Source organism: Monosiga brevicollis, genomic scaffold (genome assembly GCF_000002865.3).
Source record: "Monosiga brevicollis MX1 MONBRscaffold_5 genomic scaffold, whole genome shotgun sequence".
Lineage (NCBI taxonomy): Eukaryota > Choanoflagellata > Craspedida > Salpingoecidae > Monosiga > Monosiga brevicollis.
Window position 1 is genome coordinate 695,605 of NW_001865042.1, and position 23,777 is coordinate 719,381.

A 23,777-nucleotide genomic window follows, 5' to 3' on the forward strand; every position below is an offset into this window, starting at 1 on the left:
ACGCTTTCAACGGCGCTTGATCTCTAGCTGCTTAATTGCTTATATATATGGCGCGTATGTGTTGACTTTGCCCAACAACCCGTAACTTCACACCGCAACAAAAGAAATGAAAGAAGAGGCGAAAGAGAGCGAAAGAAAAGAGAGAGAGAGAGCGAAAGAGAGAGAGAAAAGAGAAAAGTGAGTTGACAGCAGCCAGTTCATCTCGTGGCGTTGTTGGTTTGCCGACTTGGCCGCCGTTTGGCATCCTACATGATTCTTCTTCTTATGATAGTACTTACGACACGGGCACGGAGCGCAATATCTGTGCTGCAGGCGGCTGTCTAGGGATTGAGCGACGCTTGAAGCCCCGCCTACACAAGTCTCCAGCAGACGGCGATGGTGGGTGGGCAGCGGTTTCACGCGTGACGCCTCCAAAAATCATACCACAATCATACGAGGCGTTGCGACGACGGCAAAACTGCTCCAGTCCTGCCGACCGGCCAGTATGCTGAGGCAGACCGCTTTGAGGCTTGTTTGAAATTGTCCTCTGCTTGCTTTTCTTCGGTGGCAGCAGCAGGTCGCGCCTTCCTTGAACATACCCATCACAGGGGCGCTTGCGTGTGGGGGTGTACGGGGTGTGCTCTCAGCGCAGCTTGCGCAGCGCCATACGCGCGCCCTGTGCCGTTCACCACGACAACAGCGTCATGGATGAGTATGATGAAGAGTCAGCAGCCGACCATCGTCGTGGCTCATCAACCCGCAAGGGTAATCGCTCGCGCACCCTGACGCAGCAGCTGATTAACGTGCAGACCAATGAGACGGTTGACCAGGAAAACAAACATTTTGCTGCTGCTGAATCTGTGATGGCGGCGCTCGAGCTGGCGTGCACATTGCTGGATCCTGTCCATCCAGGCAGTATCCCCCGCCTTCATACGGCACAGACAACCGCCACTAGCCTTCAGCTGTTAGACCCCTCCTATCACTGCGACCTGCCCGTGGCTACCAACTCGGCCAGCTTCCAACTTTTTGGAAGTCCCAGCCGCCGCCACCCTTCTGTTGCCTCGCCAGGTGTTGGCGAGCCGGGGCGAGGTGCTCGGCGGCCTCGCCTCACGGCCATGTCTCAGTCCAGCACCCGCCATCACCGACGTTCCAAGTCTGATCCCATGGCCTTTCATATGGGGGTGGGTGATAACACCATTGAGGCGCTAGCTGACGGACCAACGCGTGGCGTACGGTTACATAGCCCGGCACTGCGCGAAGCTGCCTCAGAAGAGTCTCCCTCAGCCACGCCTATCAACGGTGCTGCAAGCTCGCCGCGAACTCAGCGCCTGCGAGGCTCGCCCTCACAACCTCAGGCCGTGCCTGTGCGGGGACGTCTTCCCCCACGCGCCGCCAATCTCTCCGGCTCGGCTTTGGGGTCTCGCGCGCCTTCATCACTTGGCATGGTCTCTCCGCGCCAGAGTAGCTTTGAGGTGCACGATCGCACTGGGCAGACGCCAACCGTGACCATGCTCAGTAGCACACATGACTCAGATCGACCTGTTCTTCTTGAGCGCACTGCCGTCGACGATAGCAATGACGAGACGCCCTGGACCTCGGTGCGCGTGGATCCATCTCTAACTCCCGTGGCCCTCGAAGATGAAGAGGAAGAGGAAGAGGAGGATGCGACTGGCGTGCACGTTTTGCACAATACCGGCGAAAGTCCTGATGATGCACCAGGTCGCGGCGTGGTCCGGCAACCTGAGCTCATAGCAGGCACTGCCGGAGCTCGTGAGGACAGGGGTCACCTCACGCAGTATGCTCGCGCTGACCGGACTCGAGATTTTGACGCAGACGAAGATCTTGATGATGGATACCTTTCGCCCGTGTCATCATATTTGGACTTGGATCATTCAACGGGCTCTCCCACGGCCATTGCCAACAAGTTTGTGTTGGCACTGCACTCGGAGCGTTTGCGTGGGATCGTGGAGGAATACCTCAACCCCGGGCCCGATCTGGACACCAGCCTGACCTCCGACTCGCCTAGCTCCGCGTCTTTGTCCACGTCTGATTCGCGCATCATCCCCACCCGTGGCAATGCCGACTATGCGCCACCCCGCAAGCAACTTATCTTTGATCTGCGCAAGCCTCCGCGCAGTCGCGGAGAAGCCATGAAGACTCAAAATCATCGGTGCCGCACCTGCGGCCTCAAAGCTGAGTCGCACCTGTCCAAGGTTGGTGCCCTTGATGCTCATGTTTTTTTTCTTCTTCTTGGGCCTCTGCTTTCTCTGTCGTCATGGCACAGACTGCGATGTCTCTCAGGAGCCAGGGGGGAGGGCCAGACAATTTTCAGAACGAGTGTGCCGAGAGTATGCATTTCAGCGGCTCAAACGTTCAGATTGTACTTTCCTTCTACCTGCATGCTTTGCTCACGTGATGCTGCTTGCGATAGCGCTTCATTTTCGACGAATACTTGGGCAGTTATTGCTGCACCAGTTGTCATCAACACCGAGCCAAACGCATCATCCCGGCGTATGTAATTCATTGCTGGGACTTTAAAAGGCGAGCCGTCACAGACTTTTCTGCACAGGCAAGTGTCTTGTTTCATTCCTCCAATTTACAAACCCGCTTCCTCATGTACGGAACAATCTTCACCTTACGGCCTCTAATGAACGTGGGGTCAACTTTGAGTCTCTTGCAACTTTGCTCACCTTGACTATAATGCACCTGCGTGCGCACAGGTCTTGGATGAAACAGCAGATACACCAGCGATTGACATGAAAGCCCACAATAAGCCAGCATGTCGTCGCGGCGTGCTCTTGCAAGCAGCCACGCTCCGCCAACAACTGCATCACCTCAAGGCCTATGCTGCCACGTGTCGATACAACTTTCCTCGCTCACCCACGCTCGAGGCCCATCCTCATTTGTCCGATGAGGAATTCGTTTATAGCCTCAATGAGGTAGGCTGCTGCCAACTGCTCATGCACAAGAGAGTTCGCCAGGCTTCAACGGTTCTCATGTCGTGCGCTCATGAACGGGGGGGGGGATAGCTGGTGGCACTTTTCAATAACGACCTGCTGAAGCTGCTGACCCAACAAGTGTGCCTGGGCATCGATCACATTCGCAATTGCGAACTGTGTCACAGTCGGGGGTACTACTGTCTCATTTGCAATTCTTCGGAAATTATTTTCCCCTTTGAACTTCGCAAGACCACACGGGTATGATTTTGCTTCAGTGCCTTTCAGGAGACCGTCACGATCCGAGCCGCGGTGAAGGTGAATCTCACACACATTCTTCGCTTCATTCTCACACCCAATTGCAGTGCGACAAGTGCAAGTCGGTATATCACACCAAGTGTTTTGAAAAGGTGAGTGCAGCACGATGAGCCTTGCTTTCTTGGAATGTCAATTACGATTTGACACAAGTACATGAAGTACATGAAGTACATGCCTACCCACCATCCGTGTTGTGATGGCTGGTCTCTCATATGCCATGCAACATGCTTCTCCTTATATCTTTGGTAGCGTCAAGGGGCATGTGTGATGTGCGCTCGTCGCGCAGCTCTGGCCGCTAAGCGAGCCACGGCAGTCCAGGAAGGACCGGCGTGATCTGGCATGCGGTCTTTCCTTCTCTTTTGACACCGTGGCCGCAATGCCTTTTGGTCTTCTCACTCCTCAATTTACAGTTGAAAGAAGAACCTTACATCCGGGTGCACATGTGGATGCAAGTTGTTTAAAATTTCAGAGGGAAAAATCATTCTTGTGTCGGCCCTTCCCGCCGGCTCGTAGCAGTTTACGTAGCAAGGGATCATTGTCGAGAGGCAGAGGCGGAGCGCCCGATCAAGACTCGATGCCAACATTAAAAAAATCTGACAAAGAACCGTTTGTGTGTGTGTGTGTGTGTGTGTCGAAATTGGTGTTGTTTCACGTTCGTGTGCACGTTCAGCTGGGGCGGTATCTGTGGTCGTTCATGCCGCGACCCTCGGCTCGGGGTGTTTCACGTTGAGCCGAGCGGAGGTCAAAGGGCATGTGTCTGTGAGAGGCAATTGGGATCGTCAAGAGATCCTGTTGACTGTGGCGTAGCGACTTGACCCGCAGCATGAGCAGCAGTTTCGATCCCGTGGATGAGGAAGATGACTTGGCCTGGCGTGCTCGACGACGCTCCTTGCGACGCTCCGACGTATGTGCCCCTGCGCCCCACATCAACCGCTTTCTTTGCGTATTTGCCACAGGCTTTGAAGGGGCTCTTCTCCCGCTCTTCTATCCCATCAAAAGATTGGACCAAAAAGCTCTAAAACCTCAAGCCCGATCTCACCATTTCCAACTGGCTGATCCTAATTGACGTCCTTGTCACCCACACGACTGTGCTTGTAGTCCACTTCATCAAGTCACAACCAGAGCCGGCTCAATTCGGTATGATGGAGCTTGAATGGCAAAACTCCACGTGTCTGTGAAGATGGCATCGCCTCACCTCCTTCTGGTGATGAGGGTTGGTTCACCTGCAGGTACAGTCGAGCGGCTCGAGCAGGGCTGAGCTCTTTCCAGAGTATCGTGTGCGGGTTCAGCGCGAACGCGAGCGCAAGAGTCGCCGGAGGCGGTGCGTACATGGCGCTGTTTGAGAAATTGCGCTCTTTGGTCAAGCGCTTCTATACCTGAAAGCCACAAACGGCGTTGATATCGTGAGAAGATGATCATCCATGTGTCGGCCCTTGAAACCTTTAGGCAAAATATTCAGGCTGCTCGCGATGCCAAACACGCACCAGAAGTTCCCAACTGGGATCATGAAGCCAATGATGGTGCTTTGCCAAGGTGCAATTGCTTGAGGACATTTTGTTGTTGAATCGTGGCAACTTTCGTGTAAGGTGTATACTAATGCTGTCCTGTGCGGCGTCTTGTGGACCAATGCCAGGGATCGGGCCTATTCGACCGGGTGCGACGGCGGGGAAGCAAACAGCGAATCCTTGGTTCCTTTCCTAAAGCGTGAAGAGTATCTACGTCGTTACCAGCTTCAGTCGGAGATCACAGGAAGCCGGGCGCACTTGCCCTCAACCCGCGCGCCTCGCGCTGTTGTTGGCGAGACCCAAAGCACGCGCCTGAGCTCGCTTCCAGCCATTGCACCCGAAGCCAGATGTGGCTGTAAGTTTTGTCAGCCCCACGCCCAGTCACGGCTACCATCACGAGCCATGTGGACCTACGAACTGCTGGCTGTCCGCCTGTGGTGGCAAGTGCGCCTCCAGCCCCGGTCAACCTTGGATCTACTCGAACGGGGCGGATGCGTCTGTCCAGCAGCAGAGATCTTGCCACACTTACCGAAAGACAGCTACGCACAGTGGCCCAGCCGTGTCGAGAGTGCTCTGGCGGCTCGCCGCACGTCACTGATCCAAGAATTGGTAAGGGAAATTTAATATTCATATTCCTCATGGTGTTGCACAGTACAAGTTCATGGACAGCAGAGGTGAACATGCCCTTCTCACTTGTTGTCTCTAACTGCCCGAGCAGAACGATCGCGTGGCTGCACTTCGCCCATCGCCTACCTCCCCATCTTTAAGCAACGGAGAGACTGTATTCTTGTCCCTTGTCAGCGCCTATCGCCGTGCCTGGAGCGATGTTGTTGCGATTGTGCATCTCTACGATCCGGCCTTTGAGAGTTTGCTTCGGTAAATCCAACTCTCCCTTCCTTTTTCTGCTTTGCAAGCTTGATGTCCTCGTGCTGCTTACACTTCAATATTCAACGACGGGTTTGTACTGCTTCCATAGTGCGCGCACACGTTCTCGGCTGGAGCTGATCCTGCGCTGGTACAACCTGGCGTCAAGCTTGTCGGCGGTGCTTCCGTTGGACCCTCCGCCCCCGGCGCCCACCCTCAAATTTAAGCAGTCGGATTTTCGTCAAAGCAGGGGCGATGTGGCCCATTTTGTCCGTCATGTGCTTGGTGATGAGTGCTTACTTCAATCGCAGGCAGCGGACGACTTGAAGCTCAATCGTTCAGACTTGCGGGGCGCACTGCGCAGCCTGATGTATGAGCATAATATACGCGTGGCCGCCGAGATTCCAGTTTCAGCTCCGCCACAGGTTTTAACGATGCAGGACTTGGAAGATCTGGCTCAATTGGCACCAGAGTGTTGCTTGGGCTTACCCAGGGCCTCGACTCCTACGTCGCGCGGCTCGGGGTCCCGCGATCGTTCGCACAGCAATTCTTTCAAGGGCTTACAAACTGCTGCCATCCAGCGGGGGTGAGTCCTGCATTGCTCCGTGTCAAGAGCGCAATAGGCCAGCAATGCAATGGAGTTTTGTATTCTTCCTCAGGCATGGTTTGTGAAGGGCACTCAAGAGGCTGGGTTGTACTTGCTCGGGCTGTTTTCTGGCCTTTCCTGTCAAGTACTTTGGACGCTTGAACATGTGCTCATGTTCAATGGGTTGGTTGGCCTGTGACCGCCATCATTGCCACCATGCCTGTAGTATCGTCTATTCCTTTTCAGACCAAGATGGCAACATGTGCTACTTTGCCTTCCCGCTGGAGGAGTCCAGCGGCGAGCCTCTGGTTCTTGGACGCGTGTCTAGTCAGGCTGAGGACGTCATACGTCAACTCCACCTAGCACCCATGTAAGATGTGCATGTGCTTCGACCTGATCTTTTTTCGATGAGACGGGATACGGAATTGCGATCTGTGTGCGTTTTATTTCTCACACCTGGTTCTTCTGTCACCGTGTGGGGACCTGTTACGGGCCACAGCTCTCCACAGGCAGACACTTTTGCCCATGATGCTGCACATGGGATGTTAACGGAATCGACGACGCAGCGAGGCAGCTTTACTGCTCTGCGGCTGCACAAGCTCTTGACGGCAGCTCAAGCCTCGGCACAGGCTATGGCGTATCTTGGTGACGGACGAGATGGGGAGGGCTGGCTTAGCGCCACCTTTTCCTTCTGGCAGCAGCTTGATGCCTGTGAAACTGGCTTTGGTCCAAGCGGGAGGGATGTGGTGAGTCGAGGCTCCGACTCGCTTCGTGCTCAGTGCTGAAATCATAGTGACGCATGCTTGCTTGGTGTCATCTAGTTGCTACCCACACTACAACCATGGTTTTGCTGGGCCATTGCCAGTTGCGCAACCGTCGTCACTGCCATGCTTGAGATGGTCACACCCACGTACGGCTACCTGCCCAGCCATCACTCTCGTCTGCTGCTGGTTATTGTTGAAATCATGTTCGCTGTTGCTATCCTTATCGCCATGTAGGCTCGAAGAATGCCGGGGTCAACCTTCCGTCATGCTCATGAATCAGTGTCACCTGGCCGAACTGGGGCTTTCCGTGGGCTTCAAATATCGCGTATGTTTCCTGTTGACCACCTCCCCTGACCCTTGATGCGCGAAAGCCGTTGTATTTACTCTTATTCTTGACTGACCGGTTTGGCTTTGTGCTTGGCTTTTTTGCAAATTTGCCCAAACACATTTTTTTTTTGCTCTGTCCCGGCAGCATCGGTGGACACGAGCAGCGCGCACTCAACTGGACCCGTGTCTTGCGGTATGCCAGCCTTTTATCAGCCGGTTTGAGAACGCCTTGGATGCCTTGATTCAGGTTTGATCTGTGCGCGGTCTCGATGCCACCATTGACCGCCTCTAGCCTTCGTCTGGCATCCCTCAGCCCTCAGTGCGTCTTGCTTTTTACAATAAATAATACGTTGGTAGGGTTACAGTGCTGTCAATCGGCATCTCTGTGAGGTGGCGCATGAAATTCAACTCCGCCGGCATATCCGCGAACGCCTCGTTTTTTCGCGCCTCGATGTGAGCACGCCTTTCCTTCACCGACTAGTGCCTTGTGATTTCCCGTTGCTGATGGCTTACCATTACCATGCTATCCGATTACAGCTTGCCGATTTGCGCGTGACGCGCGCAGACGCCTTTGTCCATAATCTGCTGCACCCATACGAAGTCCTATTGGCACGCCTCTCTCCCGTCTTCTCGCGTGGCTGTTGGGACACCAATGGAGATACTATCCACAAGGCATACACGGACACTTGCTCGCGTTGCAGTCGCTTTCCCCAGGTAGCAAACTATTGTCGACACGGACAGGATCGTACAGTCCTTTCATGATCTGACACGCATGTTGTTGCGGTAGACGCTGGAGGTGATGGCTATGGATATCCTGCAGCCACTGCGCGAGCTGATCCAGTTGTTGCCTACCTTTTCGCGCCTCAACGTTCCCCATCCAGATTGGGCCTCAGGTGTTTCCCACCTTTTGCTGTTGCTGCTAATCAGGACGCATTGTACTCATGACACAATGCTAACAGCCATCCTGTTGTTAAACATGTTCCTCAAACTGCTGCTGCCATGTAGACTTTTTCGAAGAACTTAAGAGCACTTTCGATGATGTGACTGTTGTGCGTTCGCCCTTGCTTGCTTCAAAGACTTGGCAAGTGTGGTAGCAGAACCTGTCTCATTGTGATGTCGTTGCGCAGCTGGAGACGACTCAGCTGCAGTGGACATCAGATCACTCTGATGACAACGGGGTATGACAAACGGTCGATCGCTTGCTTGGGCATGTCTTACTTGGTTGAGTAATCATGATAGCCGCCATACAGGGTTGCGCTGATGCCTGGTGTATCTGTGTGTGTTTTCATTTGCACGTGTGGCGTGTCAGATTTTGGTCAATTCCTCGCACACGGCCATGCTCGTCTATGGGGAAAATCACAAGCAGCGAGCGTTGGAGCTGCAAGCATTCTGCCAACAACACACCCAACAGCTTGTTGAATTGACCGCTCTAGACACCAACAAGGATCAACTCCGGTCCCGCGTGGCCGACATCCAGCATTACTGCAAAGGTGCGGCCAACTTCTCGTCCCAAGATTTGTTGCATCGAACTTACCGACAGGCTTGTGCGTATACGGCTATTCTGTTGGCTGTAACTGAGTAGCTATGGTTAAATGCCTTTATGCACGACAAGCCTGTATCCCTATGGCTCAAACCGTGGCCCTCTCGAACAACATGGCCGTGCTCTTCAACGTTTTCCGTCACATTCTCGACCTCTTTCCAGGTATGAAGTGATTGCTCTGAGCAATTGGTGGCAGAGAGGCAGCTTATCAGACATTTCACGTGAATGTAGATCTATTGGACATGAGTGAGATTCCCATGTTGTTGTGCGATTGGCTGGATCTGCGTAACAACTCAAGCTGGTCTCGACGGGTTCTTCAAGCGGTGAGGCACAAAGGCACTGGTCGCAGCGTGTTTCAGAAAAAATGGTCCTTCTCTTCCGTTACATAAGGCTGAGGCACAGCTCTACTGTCAGGTCTCACCCATCATCTTGACTAATCTTGTAGGGTCGTACATTTGTCCAACATCTCATTCCAGAAGGCATCTGGTTGTGTCGCCTTTTTTACATGTTATCTGATGCTGAATTTGAGCAACTGTACTCTCGCCGTCATCTACTGCCTCGGCACGGCGATATGGAAGCCTTTGAGAGCGGTCAGTGTGCCTTGATCCAAGAAATGCGAGGGGAGAGAGAGCTTGAGAGAGAGAGAGCTTGAGAGATGTCTGCCTATTCATTTCGTCCAGTGACTGACATGCGAGGGCTTGTGTTACGCGGTATCCTGTAGATTGTGGATGCTCTAGCCAATCCTGGCTATCAATGGCACGTTTATCACCACAGGTTCGTCTGTGCCGTTCAAAGAATGCACGTGTGCCATGATGTTGAATCAGCTGGGCTAGCAAAGTACAGGAGATGGACGTCAAGCAAAGCTGAATTTTTGTGGATTTGCTGTACTGTAGCCGAGCATATCTACTCCCGCATTGCCACGCTTGGCCCAGCTGGACGTTGCGCAGGTACTGCAGACTGCATAATACCTGAGCTGTTTGGCGTGTTGTTGATTTGTCGTCTCTTCCCATCCCATCCCATCTGGCACGGGTCGCGTGGGGTGGTACGGCTTGCTTGCCACCATTGACCGGCTTTTAGGCGTGGAAGAGGGTGGATAGTTTATATCGAAATGGGATAAAGCGCAATTTGGAGGCGCTGCCTGTATCGCGCTCAGATGATGTCCAATACGGTCTGTGCACTTCTGCATATAGCTTGTTGGTACCGTATGGGCCAGCACTTATCAGGTGCAAAGCCTGGTCAAGAGCGTTCTTGTTCTAACCGGTCTCGATCTGCGGCGTTTGCATCAAGCAGGTCCCAATCGGCTATGGTATCTCGCGGCCGGAGAGCCATGCAGGTGGGTCTAGGAGAGTATATCGGGGTCTCTGGCCGCATGTCGTTTGGCATCGGCTCAAGGCTTGTAGCCTTTCTCGCGCAGGACGTGGATGAGGCGCTCACTTGTCTTGGCGAACTGTGGATGGTTGTCTTGATCATAGGGGTGGGTTTGGGCAAGTGCATGTTGCGTACATGGTGGCGGGGCGACGCAAGATTGCAGTCAAGTACTGCAAGCGATCAAGCAAAGAAAAGGTGTGCTTGCTTGTCTCAACTGTGCTGGCATGTTGCATACTTATATTTGTGGTCAGCCAATTCATTATGCATGGAATCCTCCTTCTGCGCAGGAGGCACTGGGGCTTGAAAGTGAGCACAAGTTTCTTCAGCGTTTGAATCATCCAGCAATCTGCCAGGTGTTTGCATTGGAACGGGCAGGGGATAAGCAGTACTTGGCCATGGAGTACTATGAGGGTGGCACGCTCAAAGAATTACTTTTCAATGCCGGCCAGCCGCGCTTTGAAGTCGAGCTGCAGTTTCAAGCTGCTTGCAAGTGCGAGAATCGTTTTCTGTGATCTGTGACGCTCACATCATTAGTACAGCTGCGATCTGCTGGTGTTGCCATCGCTCATTTTTTCTTTTTTGCTCGCCGCTTGCCTGTGCTGCTGCATCGATGGCTCGTGGGGAGCAGATACACGCGCCAGCTCATTGAAGGACTACACTACTTGCACACGGCGGGTGTGGCACACCTGGACATTAAGCCAGATGTACGTACCAAAGGAACGAGAAAAGGTGTTGCAATGCATCTGCCCGGCTGAGGGTGCTCATTGGTGATGCTGGGCTTTGGATGCTGGGCCGGCTTTTTGCACAGAATTTGATGCTGACAATCAACCACGTGCAGCTGGTGGTGAGTTCCGCCGTTTGTGGTCGACGAAGCGTAACCGTGTCTGGATGGCGCGCTTTGTTTCACTTTAAATTTTGCATCATTGACTAGATCATTGACTTTGGGTCAGCCCAAAGCCGTTCTGCGACTTCACAGCTCCCTGGCACGCATGGGTACGAGACTCAAGGACGCGTTTTCTCTTTTCTTTTATTTTTTTATTTTTTTTATTTTTTGGGGCCATCTTTGTCTCGCCAGTTGCGGGTAGCCCTTTTCGATCCGCGATGAAAGGGTGAAGTTTGGTCGGGAGTTGCGCGTCATGTGTTTCATTTTTCGACCGAGTCCATCTCATGAGACCGTTGTTGGGCATGCTCGGCAGTTATTCTGCACCAGAGCTATATGATCCAAGCTTGAGGACCGCGGGCGATTTGGCCACATGCGATGTCTGGAGTGCCTGCATGACGACCATCGCGATGTTGCTGGGCCGGAATCCAGACATTCCCGGAACGTCGTAAGGCTCGCCCGCTGAATCAGCGTTTTATTCACCCCCGCCTCTCAATTTGTAGACGTGCTCATCTCTTGTGGGCGGCTCACTCGTGCGCCTCCCTTGCTGGACGGATCATCTTAGAGAAGCAGCCCAGCAAGGACTGATGCAGCTTCGCCGTATTTATGGCAAACTTCCCGATTTCAACGAGTATGTCGAGCCATACTTGACCTCTGCCCTGTGTCTCGATACGCGAGAGCGAGCCACAACTGAGGCTCTGCAAGAGCTAGCAATTTGTCTCGACCACAGCCTGTTGGACTCATTCCAACAAGAAGTGTGATACCTTTTCGATAACTACCAAGTAAGATGCTACGTCCTGTCCTTCTCTTGTGCGTTGTGTGCGCGCCTCGAGAAAAATTGACACTGATCCATGCATCTGTTCAATGGGTTGGCGTCGCCAGCGTGAGCTTGGGGAGCCAACGTTGTCATAAGACCAAACAATTTTTGCATGCATGCACCTTCAGTATCCTTAAAAAAATAAAAACGAAACAAAGCTTGACAACCAACACTTGCTTTTGCGCACATGTGTGTGTGTATGCGCGTGTATGTGTATGTGTATGTGTATGTGTGTGTGTGCTGTTGTCAAGTAGCTGGTTGTCAGACGTTTAGGTTGCAGTCCTGAGTTTTGTTGGCAACAATGGATTTTTCATTTTTTGTTGGATGAGCTGTGGCTCGGATTTGAGCTGCAGTCACTCCTTGTGGCAAGAGCGAACGGAGCAAGAGCATGGGTTCGGGAGCCAGCAAGGGGGCTGCGGCGCCCGTGGCGTCATCTGGGCAGGAAAGCAATGCCGCCCCGGTCGCCCCGGTGGCGCCGCGTGGAAGCCAGAAGCGACGCACCTTGCGGAAGCAGCCCAAAACGCCGGAGCCGGCACCTGCGCTAGCTGCAGCAGAGACGCGTCCTCCCGTCTCGAACGGTCTCGCCAATACCGGCGCCAAGGTGACGGAGGAAGATCAAGTCAAGGCCTTGCAAGATCGCAATAAGGAGCTAGAGGAACAGCTCCGACAATGCCAAGAGGTGAGCTTGATGAAACTTGCTTGAATTTGGGTGATCGCATCCTGGCTCCGGCTGACCCAAGGCATGTCCACGATGAAATACGTGCAACGATCACAGGCAAGCAAGAGCAAAACCCTCGAGACAGCTGCCAGCAATCGTTTGCCTCCGATCAAAAACGTTTGTGCCCGCCGTTGTCCAAACTTTGGACCTTGTCCTGCCAATCGTGTTGAGGCCCTGACTCACACCCTTTCAATCATAATTAGCGACGAGATTCGTCCGTCAAGGCCGAGCTCAAGCAGACAAAGTCAGAGCTCGCCAACGCCCAAAAGCAACTCAAGCTGGCCGAGCAGCAGCTGGCCAAGTCGCGCCGACAAGTATGTTAAACACCCTAACGACCCTTGCTGCATCCATCTGCTCCCGCTCACTCATTGTGACAAAATGTTGCTTGTCCCCCCGCACCCCCCCTCCAATCCTTGGCTTGTTCTCGGGTCAGAGCAATTCAAATCTGCCCACCACTGAAACTGGCCAAAACGACAAGCTTAAACTGCGACAAGCCCTGGCGCGCATCCGTGAGCTTGAAAGCAAGCTCGGCGTTGACAATCTCAATACGCCCACCATGCGCCGCCTCTCCACTGTCTCCCTGACTTCCCCGCTTGATGTGGATGGAGACGAGCTGCAAAACCCGGCTCCCGTGCGTTTGTCAACTCCCTCGCACACACACACACACACACACACACACACACATACACGCGCACACATGTACATCATGTCATGATCAGCATCCAATTTTGGCATGCCCATGACCTTGTGAATGGTTAGCCGGATTCAGCGTGGTGCTGTTTTTGGCAATGTAGACGAGTATCTTGGGCTGGGATGATGCTGTCACACCAGAGGGTTTGGAGCAGGCCTTTATGACCTTTTACACCTTTCGTAGCGTGGTGGAGCCCAGTCTTGAGCTTCGTACTGCGGAGCCGCCTAAACTACCTGAGAATTTGGGTAAGCTCCCTGACCGCCCGTTCCATCCCTTTGTCAAGTCCTGGCAATGATATCTGTTTGTGGCGCGAATCGATCCTTCTCCAGATAAAGCAGCCATTGCTAAGAAGCTGCTTGGCAGTCGAGAGAAGACATTTGAAGATTTGATCTCCTATGACCGTCTCCAGGTACTGCTGCCTCTTTCAGGCCATGTAAAACCGTCTGATGCCGCTTCCCTTCTCACCACTGCATGGACTGTAATGTCGATGCTGCTCACTCAACTTGACTGGTCGTATGGGACGTTGTCGCGATTCCTTGCGTGTCTGCCCCATCTCTTGCTAGGAGGCTTGGGGCCAAGTGAATCTGCGGAGTACGTGTTTGCACGAGCTGCCTCGCACTCGCTCGCTCACACTGTCGCCTTGGCTTCTCGACTTTGCTGTACAAATAGCCATTCATTTAGTGCCTCATCCATTTGTCGCCTGGCACTGCTGCAGATCTTGGTGGTGCATCCGTGCGCAGCATCCATCAATTGCTCAAGAAAAAGTTTCCCGACTGGCAATTGACGAAGCGTGGCTTCCGTCGGGCCTACTGCCGCGTTTTGTCTCAGGATGGCGATTACATTTGCTGGATTCGACAGCACGAGTTTGCTTGGTTGCTGCATGGCGCATTTTGGTACGAGCTCTGTTGGCCGTTTCTTCCAGCAGAGGACGTTGATGCCAACCAATGGGTCACGCAAGAGCAATTTGTCAACATTGTCAAGCAGCTCGGTGCCGGCCTGAGCCAAGAGGATATTGAAGCGCAATGGGCGTCCCTTGACAGTTTTGGCAACAGTGCCACTACGCTGGAGGCCTTGATTCTCTTTCTCATCCGTCTCAGTGGTCTGGAAGCGTCGATGCAAACCATTCAGCTCACGTGGGCGGAAAAGATGCGTCAAAAGCGCCGTCTGTACTCACAAAGTAGGTGGCTGCTATTTTATTGCCGTCTTGCGCGGGTTGCGACAGTTCGTGCCTTACTTTACTCTCGCTGATTCCGGCCGGCCCATGCAGGTGAGCGTGCGCTATCGAGCCGCTTGCAAGTTTCAGAGGCGCTGCAAGATCGAATGATGGACTTGACCACCGATGAGTCTCTCGAGGTATGGGCACAAATAAGAAAGAAGGAGAGGACGCATGAACACCCCTCCCCTCGCATCCACGCAGCCTCATGCTGGTCTATGGGTGCAACCTTCCACTGTTAATCTCAACCCTTGCTTGCCTGCCCCGAATATCGTTCATCATCTTGCAGCAACTATGGCATTCCATCGACTCCAATCGTACGTTTACGCTGTTATCATGCACAAACTGCGCGCTCCAGGTGGCACATTGATACGTTGTTATGTATCCGTAGGCTCAGGCAGTGCATCGGTGAACGAGCTGTCTACCATGTTGCGAACGGTCAAGCTGACAATCAAACCTCCTGTTATTATGGAGGCACTTCACTGGACGGACCTTGACGAGGTGCCTAGTGGCCCTCCGTCCATCCCCGAGAGCCAATTGGCCGGTTTTGTGAAGCATTGTCTGATTTTCCAGCAAATCTTTGAGGTGTTTGAGAAGTTGGACATTGACCACGATCGACGAATTGAGCGTGCCGAGTTTGGCAAGGCCATGGCCGACATGGGTTTCAAACTCAAGGACAAAGAGCTCGACCGCGAGTTTAAGCTTTTGGATCTCGACAACAGTGGTCGAGTCACGTTTAAGGAATTGTGCGAATATCTCGTGGATGTTTACAGTCACTCGGGCTTCACTTCAGACGGTCGGTGGCAGGCGTGATCAAATGCCCTCCTCTTCTCTTTTGCTCCCAACCCTATTTTGCATGTCGAGGTGTCATGGTTGAGTCTGCGCTTGAGTTATATTCTTTTGGGATTTGCAGTTAGGCCCTCACAATGCACCATCTTCACTGCACATGCTTGCCACTTCTCGTAGGCACCATCAGCGTCGATTTGTGCGTCAATACCATGGCAGCCGGTAAGCATGGTACTCCAACAAGCACCAATCACCCAATCAAATGTCTGCTGTTTTTCTTGCTCGTTGATGCCCTTGTGCCTACCACCCACGGCTACTGACAGCACCCTCGGAGGCTTTGAAAATGGGCAACCAATTTGGACACGTGGTCAACACGTTTTCCAGCTTTTTGGCGGATAACTTTGCCGTGGAAAAAACCAAAGTAAGGTTTCAAACGCAGCTCTCATGCCCAAGTCAACTTGCAATTCTCTTCCTTTTTCTCTGGATAAAAACATCAAGACGCTCATTCCAATAAACGCGTGGACAGGTGCGCTTCGCCGTGGATGGTGAATTCAGCGATGCGGCGACGCGCGAGGAAGCAGCCGTGTTCACCTCGGACCCTGCCAAGGCGCAGGAGCTATTGGCCAAAGCCGAGGCTCCTGCTTCAGCCCAAACGGATTTGTCGCGCGCAGTGACAGCAAGTGCTGCTCGTCGATTTCGTGCCCCTGCTCGGGTTGCCTTGATTGCACCTAGCGAGGAAGCCACTTACTGCTATTCAGTGGCCCTCACACAAGCGGCCTCCCTCTGTACCCGCCATCACATGACGCCAGTGTTTGTCCTCTCCCAAGCCAACCTGGAGAACAAGACAGTGCAACAATTTGCGAGTTTGTATGGCAGCCCGGTGCGGCCAGCCAGCGTTTTTCTGGCCATGGACGATCTGCATGTTATCTCTTGCATCGACGAGTCGCTTGACATTGTACCCTACTGGACCGACATTGTTCGCGTGCACAACACTTGGATCCAAGCGCGGCAAACCGACCCGCTGGCCACGCGTGACGTTGTTTCCGTGTTGCCCGCTGAGGGTCTTCACGTGCCCATGACACGGCGTTCCGTCTTTGGTGCCGGTCGCTTTTTGCCCGTCTGCCGCCGCGGGGATCAAGGCATCTCGCGTGCACTCAGTCAGGCAGTTGCGCTAGCGCATGACGACTGCGAAACCAAGAGCAAGGTTCCTGCGATCATTGTTTAGTAAGTTTGCGAGCCTGGTGTTTGTGGCGGCTGTTCACGATGACCGCGCTTGCGTCCCACCTCATGTCTGGCTTACATTTGTACCTGATTGACAGTGCCTTCAAAGGACAGGCCGTGCACTTGGACGAGGCGACGATGGCCAAGCTTCAAAGCCTGCCACGCTTGGCTGTTTTGGTCGTGAATGTGGACGGTACCAAGAGTTCCGAGGAAAATCATGAATCATTGAAGCAGCTGATCAATTGTCAAGTTTCCTTTGTCAATCTGGATTCCCCAGATGCGGTCGGCAATGAACTTCTCAAGCTGCGTTCGGAGGCACTCGCTTCGTCGTCAGCCATGAGCTGGGTGGGACACCTGGCTCAAGCCGTGGGCTCGGCAGCGCAAATTGCGCCGTTGGGCAAGACGGGAGCCTTGCCCAGCACGCTCACCTGGCCAGCTCGTGCCGCAGAGCAGACGAATGGCAACCAGCAGCTGCAGGTAACTTATGAGGACGAGGATGGCACGGCCGCGCAGAACGTGGGCATGGACATCCGCACCTATTTTGATGCGTTTGCTGCCTTGGCGCGGCGTGACCTTGGTGCTTTGACGCTTCGGGCTATGAATGAAGGCAATGAGGCAATCACGGGGCTTCAACACCTGACCGAAGCAGTGCAAATGTTGGCTGCCGCTGCCAAGGAGGATGTGGCGCGAGCCGAGGGGGAGCGTGATCGAGCTGCGTCATTGGCCTCAATTCCTAACAAGGAGGACGTTACACTAGCTTATGCGGGTTTGATCCAGGCGCGTCGTGACGTGACGCATCAGGTGCAACGCATGGTCGATAATGCGGCTCTTGAGTACAAGCGCTTGTCCGAGCAGGTCGTTCAGGTCCAGGCTGAGCTCAAGCCGTATCAAGAGTTGTCGGCCGACCTCTTTGCTTCCGCGGCAAATCACGACTGGACTCAATGCTCCCAAGCTTGGTCATCGCTGGCTGGCTTTATCGAGCAACACAGTGCGGCACTGGACGATGTCTTGCGTCAACTCAAGGCGACCATCGAAGCAGAGCTGCCCGTTTTGCTTGGCAAGGTGGAGCTGCTGTGCAATCAGTTGCCATCTGATTTGGTGCCGCCAACTCATTAAATTTTTGTTCTGGACGTGAGCGGCTCTGTTCGTGGCTTTGGTGCAAGCCAGTCCGTCACGGACGTGCTCCAAAGCCTTTATTCTCAGTATTATGCTGACGACGTGGTGCGTCGATCTGTCGACTCAGTGTGCATTGTTCCAGTGCCTGGCCCTAGCCAGGCTTTTGCGGAGCGCCCAGAAGCTCTCGCACAGTTTCAGATCAGCGAGAATGTGGTGGACTACTTTGTGTCCGCTGAGCAGGTGTGGGACCTTGTGAGCAAGGCTGCTGGGTTTGCTGCCTCGCGCAAAGTGGTTGTCAATATCATGTAGGTCATGCACGCGTGGAAGTGATTTTGTCGTCCCCGCAAGTCTTTTGGTCTTTTCAACCCCCCATCTTGTTCATTGCCCTTGTTCATGCTCGCTCTTGATCGGGGGGGGGTTCCCATTGTGAATTCACTCCTCCTTCCTCCCCATCCTCGCTCTCGCTACGTGCTACTTCTTGACTTCTCACGGAACGCGCGGCCGTGCTTTGAGTAGCTCGGATGGCATGTTGGATAGCTTGATACCGCAGTTGCTGGGCAAGCACGATTTTGCCGCTGGCTGGACCATCAATACGATGGTCGTGGGCCCACATGTCGACTCGATGGCAGCACGCTGCTTGGCCGCAGCTGGTGAAGGGTCCTTCTGCCAGACCACAACTCATTTGGCACACGCACTCAGCGACATGCCCTACCCCTTGGATTTCGCACTTCTTGATGCATTGCCAAAGTGCGCAGAAGTGGCCAAAGTAGCCTTCGTCCCGAGTATTGTGCAGCCGTCTCGGCTTGCACAATCGGCAACCAACAGCGACCGCGTGCGGGTAAGTCGAGCCATGCATCCGGTAAGGTTGACACAGCTTCTCTTGTGGCTTCTGTCCTCACAAGCTCGGTGGCGTCGCTTGTGCCGCACAGATGATGCTTTTGGCTTGGGTTAACGCAGCGTTGGGGCGCGAGTCAGTGGCTACATTTGATTCTCTGGATGAGTTTCAGCAGGACGAGGGGGCTGTCATTCAGCTGATTGACAAGCTCTGTGGCGCAGCTTCGGCCAGTCCAGACATGGCGGTAAGTTCAACACAGCCACACGCTCTGGCAAACATTATCGGTGGCCGACTGATGCATGGGGATTTATGGGCGTTTTATTTGTTTTTACCATCCAGCGAGCACTCGAGCTCTTCCACCGCACTTTCTCCGGCAAGCAGCTGGATTCCAAGTTTATTACAGGTTGGTCTGAACTGAGCGATCCAAACAGAGCCAACCGTTTTTGACTTGGGGGGAGAAAGGAAAGCTGTTGGCACGCTGTCCTTCTTGTTGGTCTGCTGCGCTTGCTCGAACCGCATATCTATTTTGACCCGCGTTGCTGTTTATCGTCAAAAGGAGCTGGCCACACTTTTGCCAAAACATTGTACATCATGTACCGGCTGGTGGCAACCTCGAAAGAGACGGCAGATGTGAAAGACTTTGTACGTGAGGAAAACGGTGCTCGAGCGTCAAAGTTGAAGGTCCTGATGGGACTGGACAGGAGGCGGCTTTGTGCGGGCGTTTTTAACACTGTGGTGCTTATTTTATCAGGTCGCAATGGAACTTCAAGGCTTGGGGCTGGAGGTACCCGATTTTTCCCAGGTGCGCACCCGTGATAGCTAGCCCAAGCACGCTTGGCACTGCCACAATTTTGCGTCATGATTTGAGGCTGATGTTTGCAACGTATGTCACAATGCCTAGGCGTGGACCTCGGGCAAGTTATTCCTCCATGTGTTGGAGCGAATGGTGCCAGGCTCGACGCAGGGTAAGTTCGGCCGTGTCTTGAACAAGCACAAGGTTTTGGTGTTGTTTTGGTGTTGTGTTTTCTTGGCAGCCTGTTCCTTTTTCCTTTTTTAACTTTTCGCCCTTTCTGACAACGTGGTTCCTGTGTGTGTGCGGTTGGTTTCAAAATTACAGCGGCTTTGACGCTGCCAGCAGATAAAATGTTGGCCGAGTTTTTCAAGGTGGCTCAGAAGGAGCTCAACACCCAGTTTACTACCCAACCCTCTGATTTCCACTCGGGCCATTCAGAGCGACCCGTTATACAGACGCTGGCAGCGCTCATGCAAAGCTTCGTTGAGCATGCCTCGAGCAAGGCGATTGCGGAGGGCTTCAAAGCGTCAGCATCACTCAAGGCGCTGGAGGACAAGCTCGCGGATGCCGTGTCTTGGGCAACGGAGGTGCACGAAGCTGGTCAAGAAGACGCGACGCGAGCCGCTGAGGTAGCCGAGGGGTTGATTTCAGCCCTTGAAGGGCTGCCCGAGGATGTCCAGGCCCGACTCAAGCAGCAATGCCGAGAATACCAGTTGGCAATTCAGGTATGACCTGGCTTTTTTTTTTTTTTTTTTTTTGAATGCATGGTGGATTATTTTGAGAATGAGTGAGCCAGTGCTCATTTGTTGGTGGGTCGAATGGTCAATGCTTTTGTTTTCTAGGATACGGTGGCAGACTTGAACGAGCTGCCCGACTTTATCAAATGGAGTCAGGAGGTCGGCAAAGAAGTTGTGGCCCTGCGGGCGACAGCAGACAAAGCGACAGGGGAGATCAAGACGCGACAATCTACAATCACTTGGCAACGGGATTTGTTGGTGGTGCGGGACCGCGCGCTTGCTCTGGAAAAAGTACAAGAACGTGTGGCTGTTCTGGAACCCATGGTTGAGGAGCGCTTGAACCAAGCGGAGCGCAAAGCCTTTGGGGCCGTGGACAAGTTGACAAAGGACTATGAGGCAGGCAAAATTCGCACGCCAGGCCTGTTTCACTTTTGTAAGTTTCAAGCATGCACGCGGGTCAAGTCGGCCGCGGACGTAGCTGTGGGTCAAGGCAGTTGTACGTATTTTCATGGGCTTTTTGTGCTATGAATAGTGTTTGGTCTGGACGAGAGCGGATCGATGGGCGGCGACAACTGGGATGCATTGCTCAACTCTTACAGCAGCTTTATGCAGTCACGTGTGCACGATGAACTCAACCTGGCGGATCGAGTGACGGTGGTACAATACAGCGACCGGGCGCGCACGACGCTGGCGAAAGCGAGTATGCGTGAAGCAGCGGCATTTGTGCCGCAGATGAACGGAGGAGGCACCGACTTTAACGTGGCCATTCAGGAGTTGCGAGGGCAAGGCAAGACCATGTCGAACATTTTCCGTCCCGTTCTCATCTTCATGTAAGCAATATCAACGATGGTGGCATGGGGGAAGCTCGAGGGAGTGTGATCTGAGCGCGTTGTTGTGCGTGACGGCGAACAAACTGAGTGAATGCGGGTGAATTTCTGTGTGAGCGTGCTGCGCATGTGGCTCATTCTGTCGTGGCATGGCATTGATAGGTCGGATGGCCAGGCCTATGATCCACGAACTGAGCTGGAGCGCATGAAGGCTGAGTTGCCGCACATGTCTTCCTTTATGGTGGCGTTGGGGCCCAATGCGCAGGTGGCCGTGTTGCAAGGCATGGCTGAGTTGGTAGGCGGTCGATTCCAGCATGCATTGGATGTATCAGACCTACAACGCTCCTTTACCGAGGCTTCAAAGCAATCCGAGGCTCGCCCCAAGCTCACCAAGATCCGCCGCCGAGCTCGCGGCATGTAAATGAAGTTGAGGAGAAGAAGAAGAAGAAGAAGATGAGACTGTTGTTGTTGTTCGTCAAAGAGGCATGGCCATTCTATAATATGTATTTTGACAGACCCATGTCATTGACCTCCTCGGTGACCCGAGAACAGGCGGGAGTGAGGGAGGGAGTGAGCGAGCCGGAGATGCTCAAGCTCTTGAGTTTTGGCGATGGCCATCCCATACCCTCTCTAAGGATCTACCTGCCTTTGGAAATTGATCCAAAAAGTTTCCCATACATGAAAAACGAACCTCCTTTTTTTTTTTCCTCCCTGGTTGATCGTCACCCTTTTTCCAGCAGCCCAGCAGTTGTGTTGTTGTTGTTGTTGTTGTTGTTGTTGTTGTTGTTGTTGTTGCACAACAGCAATAACTAGGCCCACGGGTACGTGTTTGGCCCAGTCGCACTGGTTCAGGCAACAAAAGGGGGAATCGCATCATCATCATCACACAATGGGTGGAAGGTAGCGAAGGGTATGGATCTGACTTTGAGCCTGTTCCTCGTGCCCTTGCCCGTTCCCATTTCGCTACCCAAGTATGGTAGTAGAAGTCCATAGTCTGAATCTTCGCCACCGCATCGACCAAGGCGCGTGCCTGAAGGGAGAGAGGGCAAAGCCACAGCACCCAGTCACGGCCTGCCACGTAGATTCGCTCAGAATGTTCTGTCAAACCCTTTTGCACACTTCAATAGTGGGACGCCCCCCGCCTTTGCCTCTTAACCTTTGACCTTAACTGGTGCTTGCTGCTTTTGTTCCTCCCTCTGTTTGGTCTCGTGCGTGTGTGTGTGTGTGTGTGTGGAAGATCAGTTTGCTTCTTCGTGGTACGCAGCCCATCCTTCTGGTGTGTGTGTGTGTGTGTGTGTGTGTGTGTGTGTGTGTGTGTGTGTGCGTGTGGAGCTGGAAATGGCAGAGGGGTTGTGCGCGGTATCTGGTTTGGTGTGTGGACCCGAGGGTGATGATCCGACCGCATAGCTGGTGCCAACACAGCAGCACATTGCCATCGCATCACATTACCCTCAGCCAACCAACAGATCCCCCCCCCACACACACCAATCAACCAACCAGTCCAACACACCAAAGCCCGAGGAGGCCGGGGGCGGGAAGAAGGAGGGAGGCGAAGGGTGGTCCTGGCGGTTTTAATGGAGTGTACTCCTTGCGCGCGCGCTCTCCGCTCCCACAAACACACCTGCCTGCCTCGCTAGCTGAAGCTCGTGCGGCGAGTCCAAACAGTGGATTACCATCAGACGTACACGCGCCTGTCTGTCTGTCTGTTTGTCTGTTTGTCTGAACCGCCTTGATTCAAGAGAGAGGGTTGGTATCCATCCAACCAACACACGCCTTGCTGTTCCCTTGGTGGGCGGTGCCTCGACGTGTGGTGCTTGCTGCAGTGCACACAGGCACACAGGCATATATACACAGTTCAAACACGCACCACTTGGCCCGTCTCTTCTCTGACTTGCATGAACGGCCCCGTTTCGCGTACACCGCGCTGCCTATCTCACCTTCCGGCCCCGATCACTTGCATCCGGTTCAGTATTCTCAGAGTGCCGCTGGTTCGGCCCTCGCTCTTCGGGTGCCGGATAGCTTCTTGAACCGGCGCCTCGCCCTTCACACCTGGCCGGCGACGCCCCTCAATCGCTTGACCCTGCGAGTCGAGGAGGGCGAAGACAGAATTTGTTGTTCTTCCACCAGAATCAACAGCATGACTCGAGCCCTGCTGCTGGCTCCGGCTGGCTTACTTGTGCTCTGCCTCTTCTCTGCTGTCGTGCCTTCAAGTGCGTTTGATTTACCTGGATCAATCGCGCTCGCTCTTTCGATGCCTTTGGCTGTCTTCCTATCCTTTGGTTGATTGCAAAGCGTGATGCGTCTCGCCTTTGTACGACTTTTGTATACTCACCTTTTTCTCCCGGCTCTGTCGAACCGTACCTCCAGCTGAAGCTCGTGTTTACTGTACATACGGTCAATACGTCAACAACACCGACGAAACATGTCGCCCTTGCCCACAAGGCTTTTACAAGAGCTGGTCTAGGCACGATGACATCACTTGCATTGTCTGCCCGCCAAGTACGGCCGCCACACTCCCACCCGCACCCCTCTTTGACCCCCCGGCGGTTTTCTGCTCACAGTTTCTCCTACCGTATAGACCAGTATGCTCCCAACGAAGGGCAGCGCATCTGCTTCAATTGCCCTGCCGGCAAAATCTCCTTGGAAAATCGCACCGGTTGTGTGGACTGTCCCGCCGGCTATTATGCAAACCAAGGTATGGGATTGCCATTCCCCCAGGCGGCCTTTCCTTGTTTCCTTTGCCAAGCTCACTGACCCTATCATTGGATGCATTGTTGGATGTATCCAGGCTACACCTCCTGCTATCCATGCCCCGTCGCGCGGTATCAACCCATGTCTGGCCAAAGAACCTGTGTACGTTCACTTTGATCCTTTTGACTCATATCCTGGCCACGGCACAGCATAGCCATCTCTTGACGTAGCCGCGTCAACTGCCCCGCGCCGTAAAAAGACACGG

The 23,777-nt window shown here is 53.6% G+C and overlaps 1 protein-coding gene across 1 annotated transcript; it reads left to right on the forward strand.

The window, feature by feature from the left end:
- Positions 1–683: 683 nt before the first annotated feature.
- On the forward strand, positions 684–22,212 carry MONBRDRAFT_31668 (uncharacterized protein; the record flags this gene model as incomplete). The annotated part of the gene is made up of 56 exons (XM_001744065.1): positions 684–2,192; positions 2,700–2,918; positions 3,009–3,176; positions 3,281–3,325; positions 4,332–4,370; positions 4,463–4,554; positions 5,715–6,188; positions 6,415–6,558; positions 6,688–6,934; positions 7,010–7,098; positions 7,187–7,277; positions 7,482–7,526; positions 7,817–7,993; positions 8,067–8,147; positions 8,589–8,769; positions 8,862–8,981; positions 9,541–9,593; positions 9,713–9,766; positions 10,010–10,152; positions 10,292–10,382; positions 10,475–10,677; positions 10,816–10,891; positions 10,996–11,031; positions 11,119–11,180; positions 11,384–11,515; positions 11,633–11,822; positions 12,327–12,563; positions 12,660–12,719; positions 12,806–12,916; positions 13,036–13,233; positions 13,397–13,538; positions 13,623–13,702; positions 13,857–13,884; positions 14,009–14,470; positions 14,561–14,646; positions 14,796–14,823; positions 14,898–15,302; positions 15,473–15,514; positions 15,616–15,713; positions 15,819–16,516; positions 16,612–17,611; positions 17,717–17,934; positions 18,146–18,467; positions 18,559–18,708; positions 18,804–18,867; positions 19,021–19,106; positions 19,216–19,266; positions 19,366–19,429; positions 19,582–19,982; positions 20,100–20,490; positions 20,527–20,824; positions 20,984–21,116; positions 21,374–21,488; positions 21,625–21,667; positions 21,726–21,792; positions 21,949–22,212. 56 exons carry the CDS (start codon positions 684–686, stop codon positions 22,210–22,212), a joined length of 11,103 nt encoding a protein of 3,700 aa, XP_001744117.1.
- Between the last annotated feature and the right edge of the window lie 1,565 nt (positions 22,213–23,777).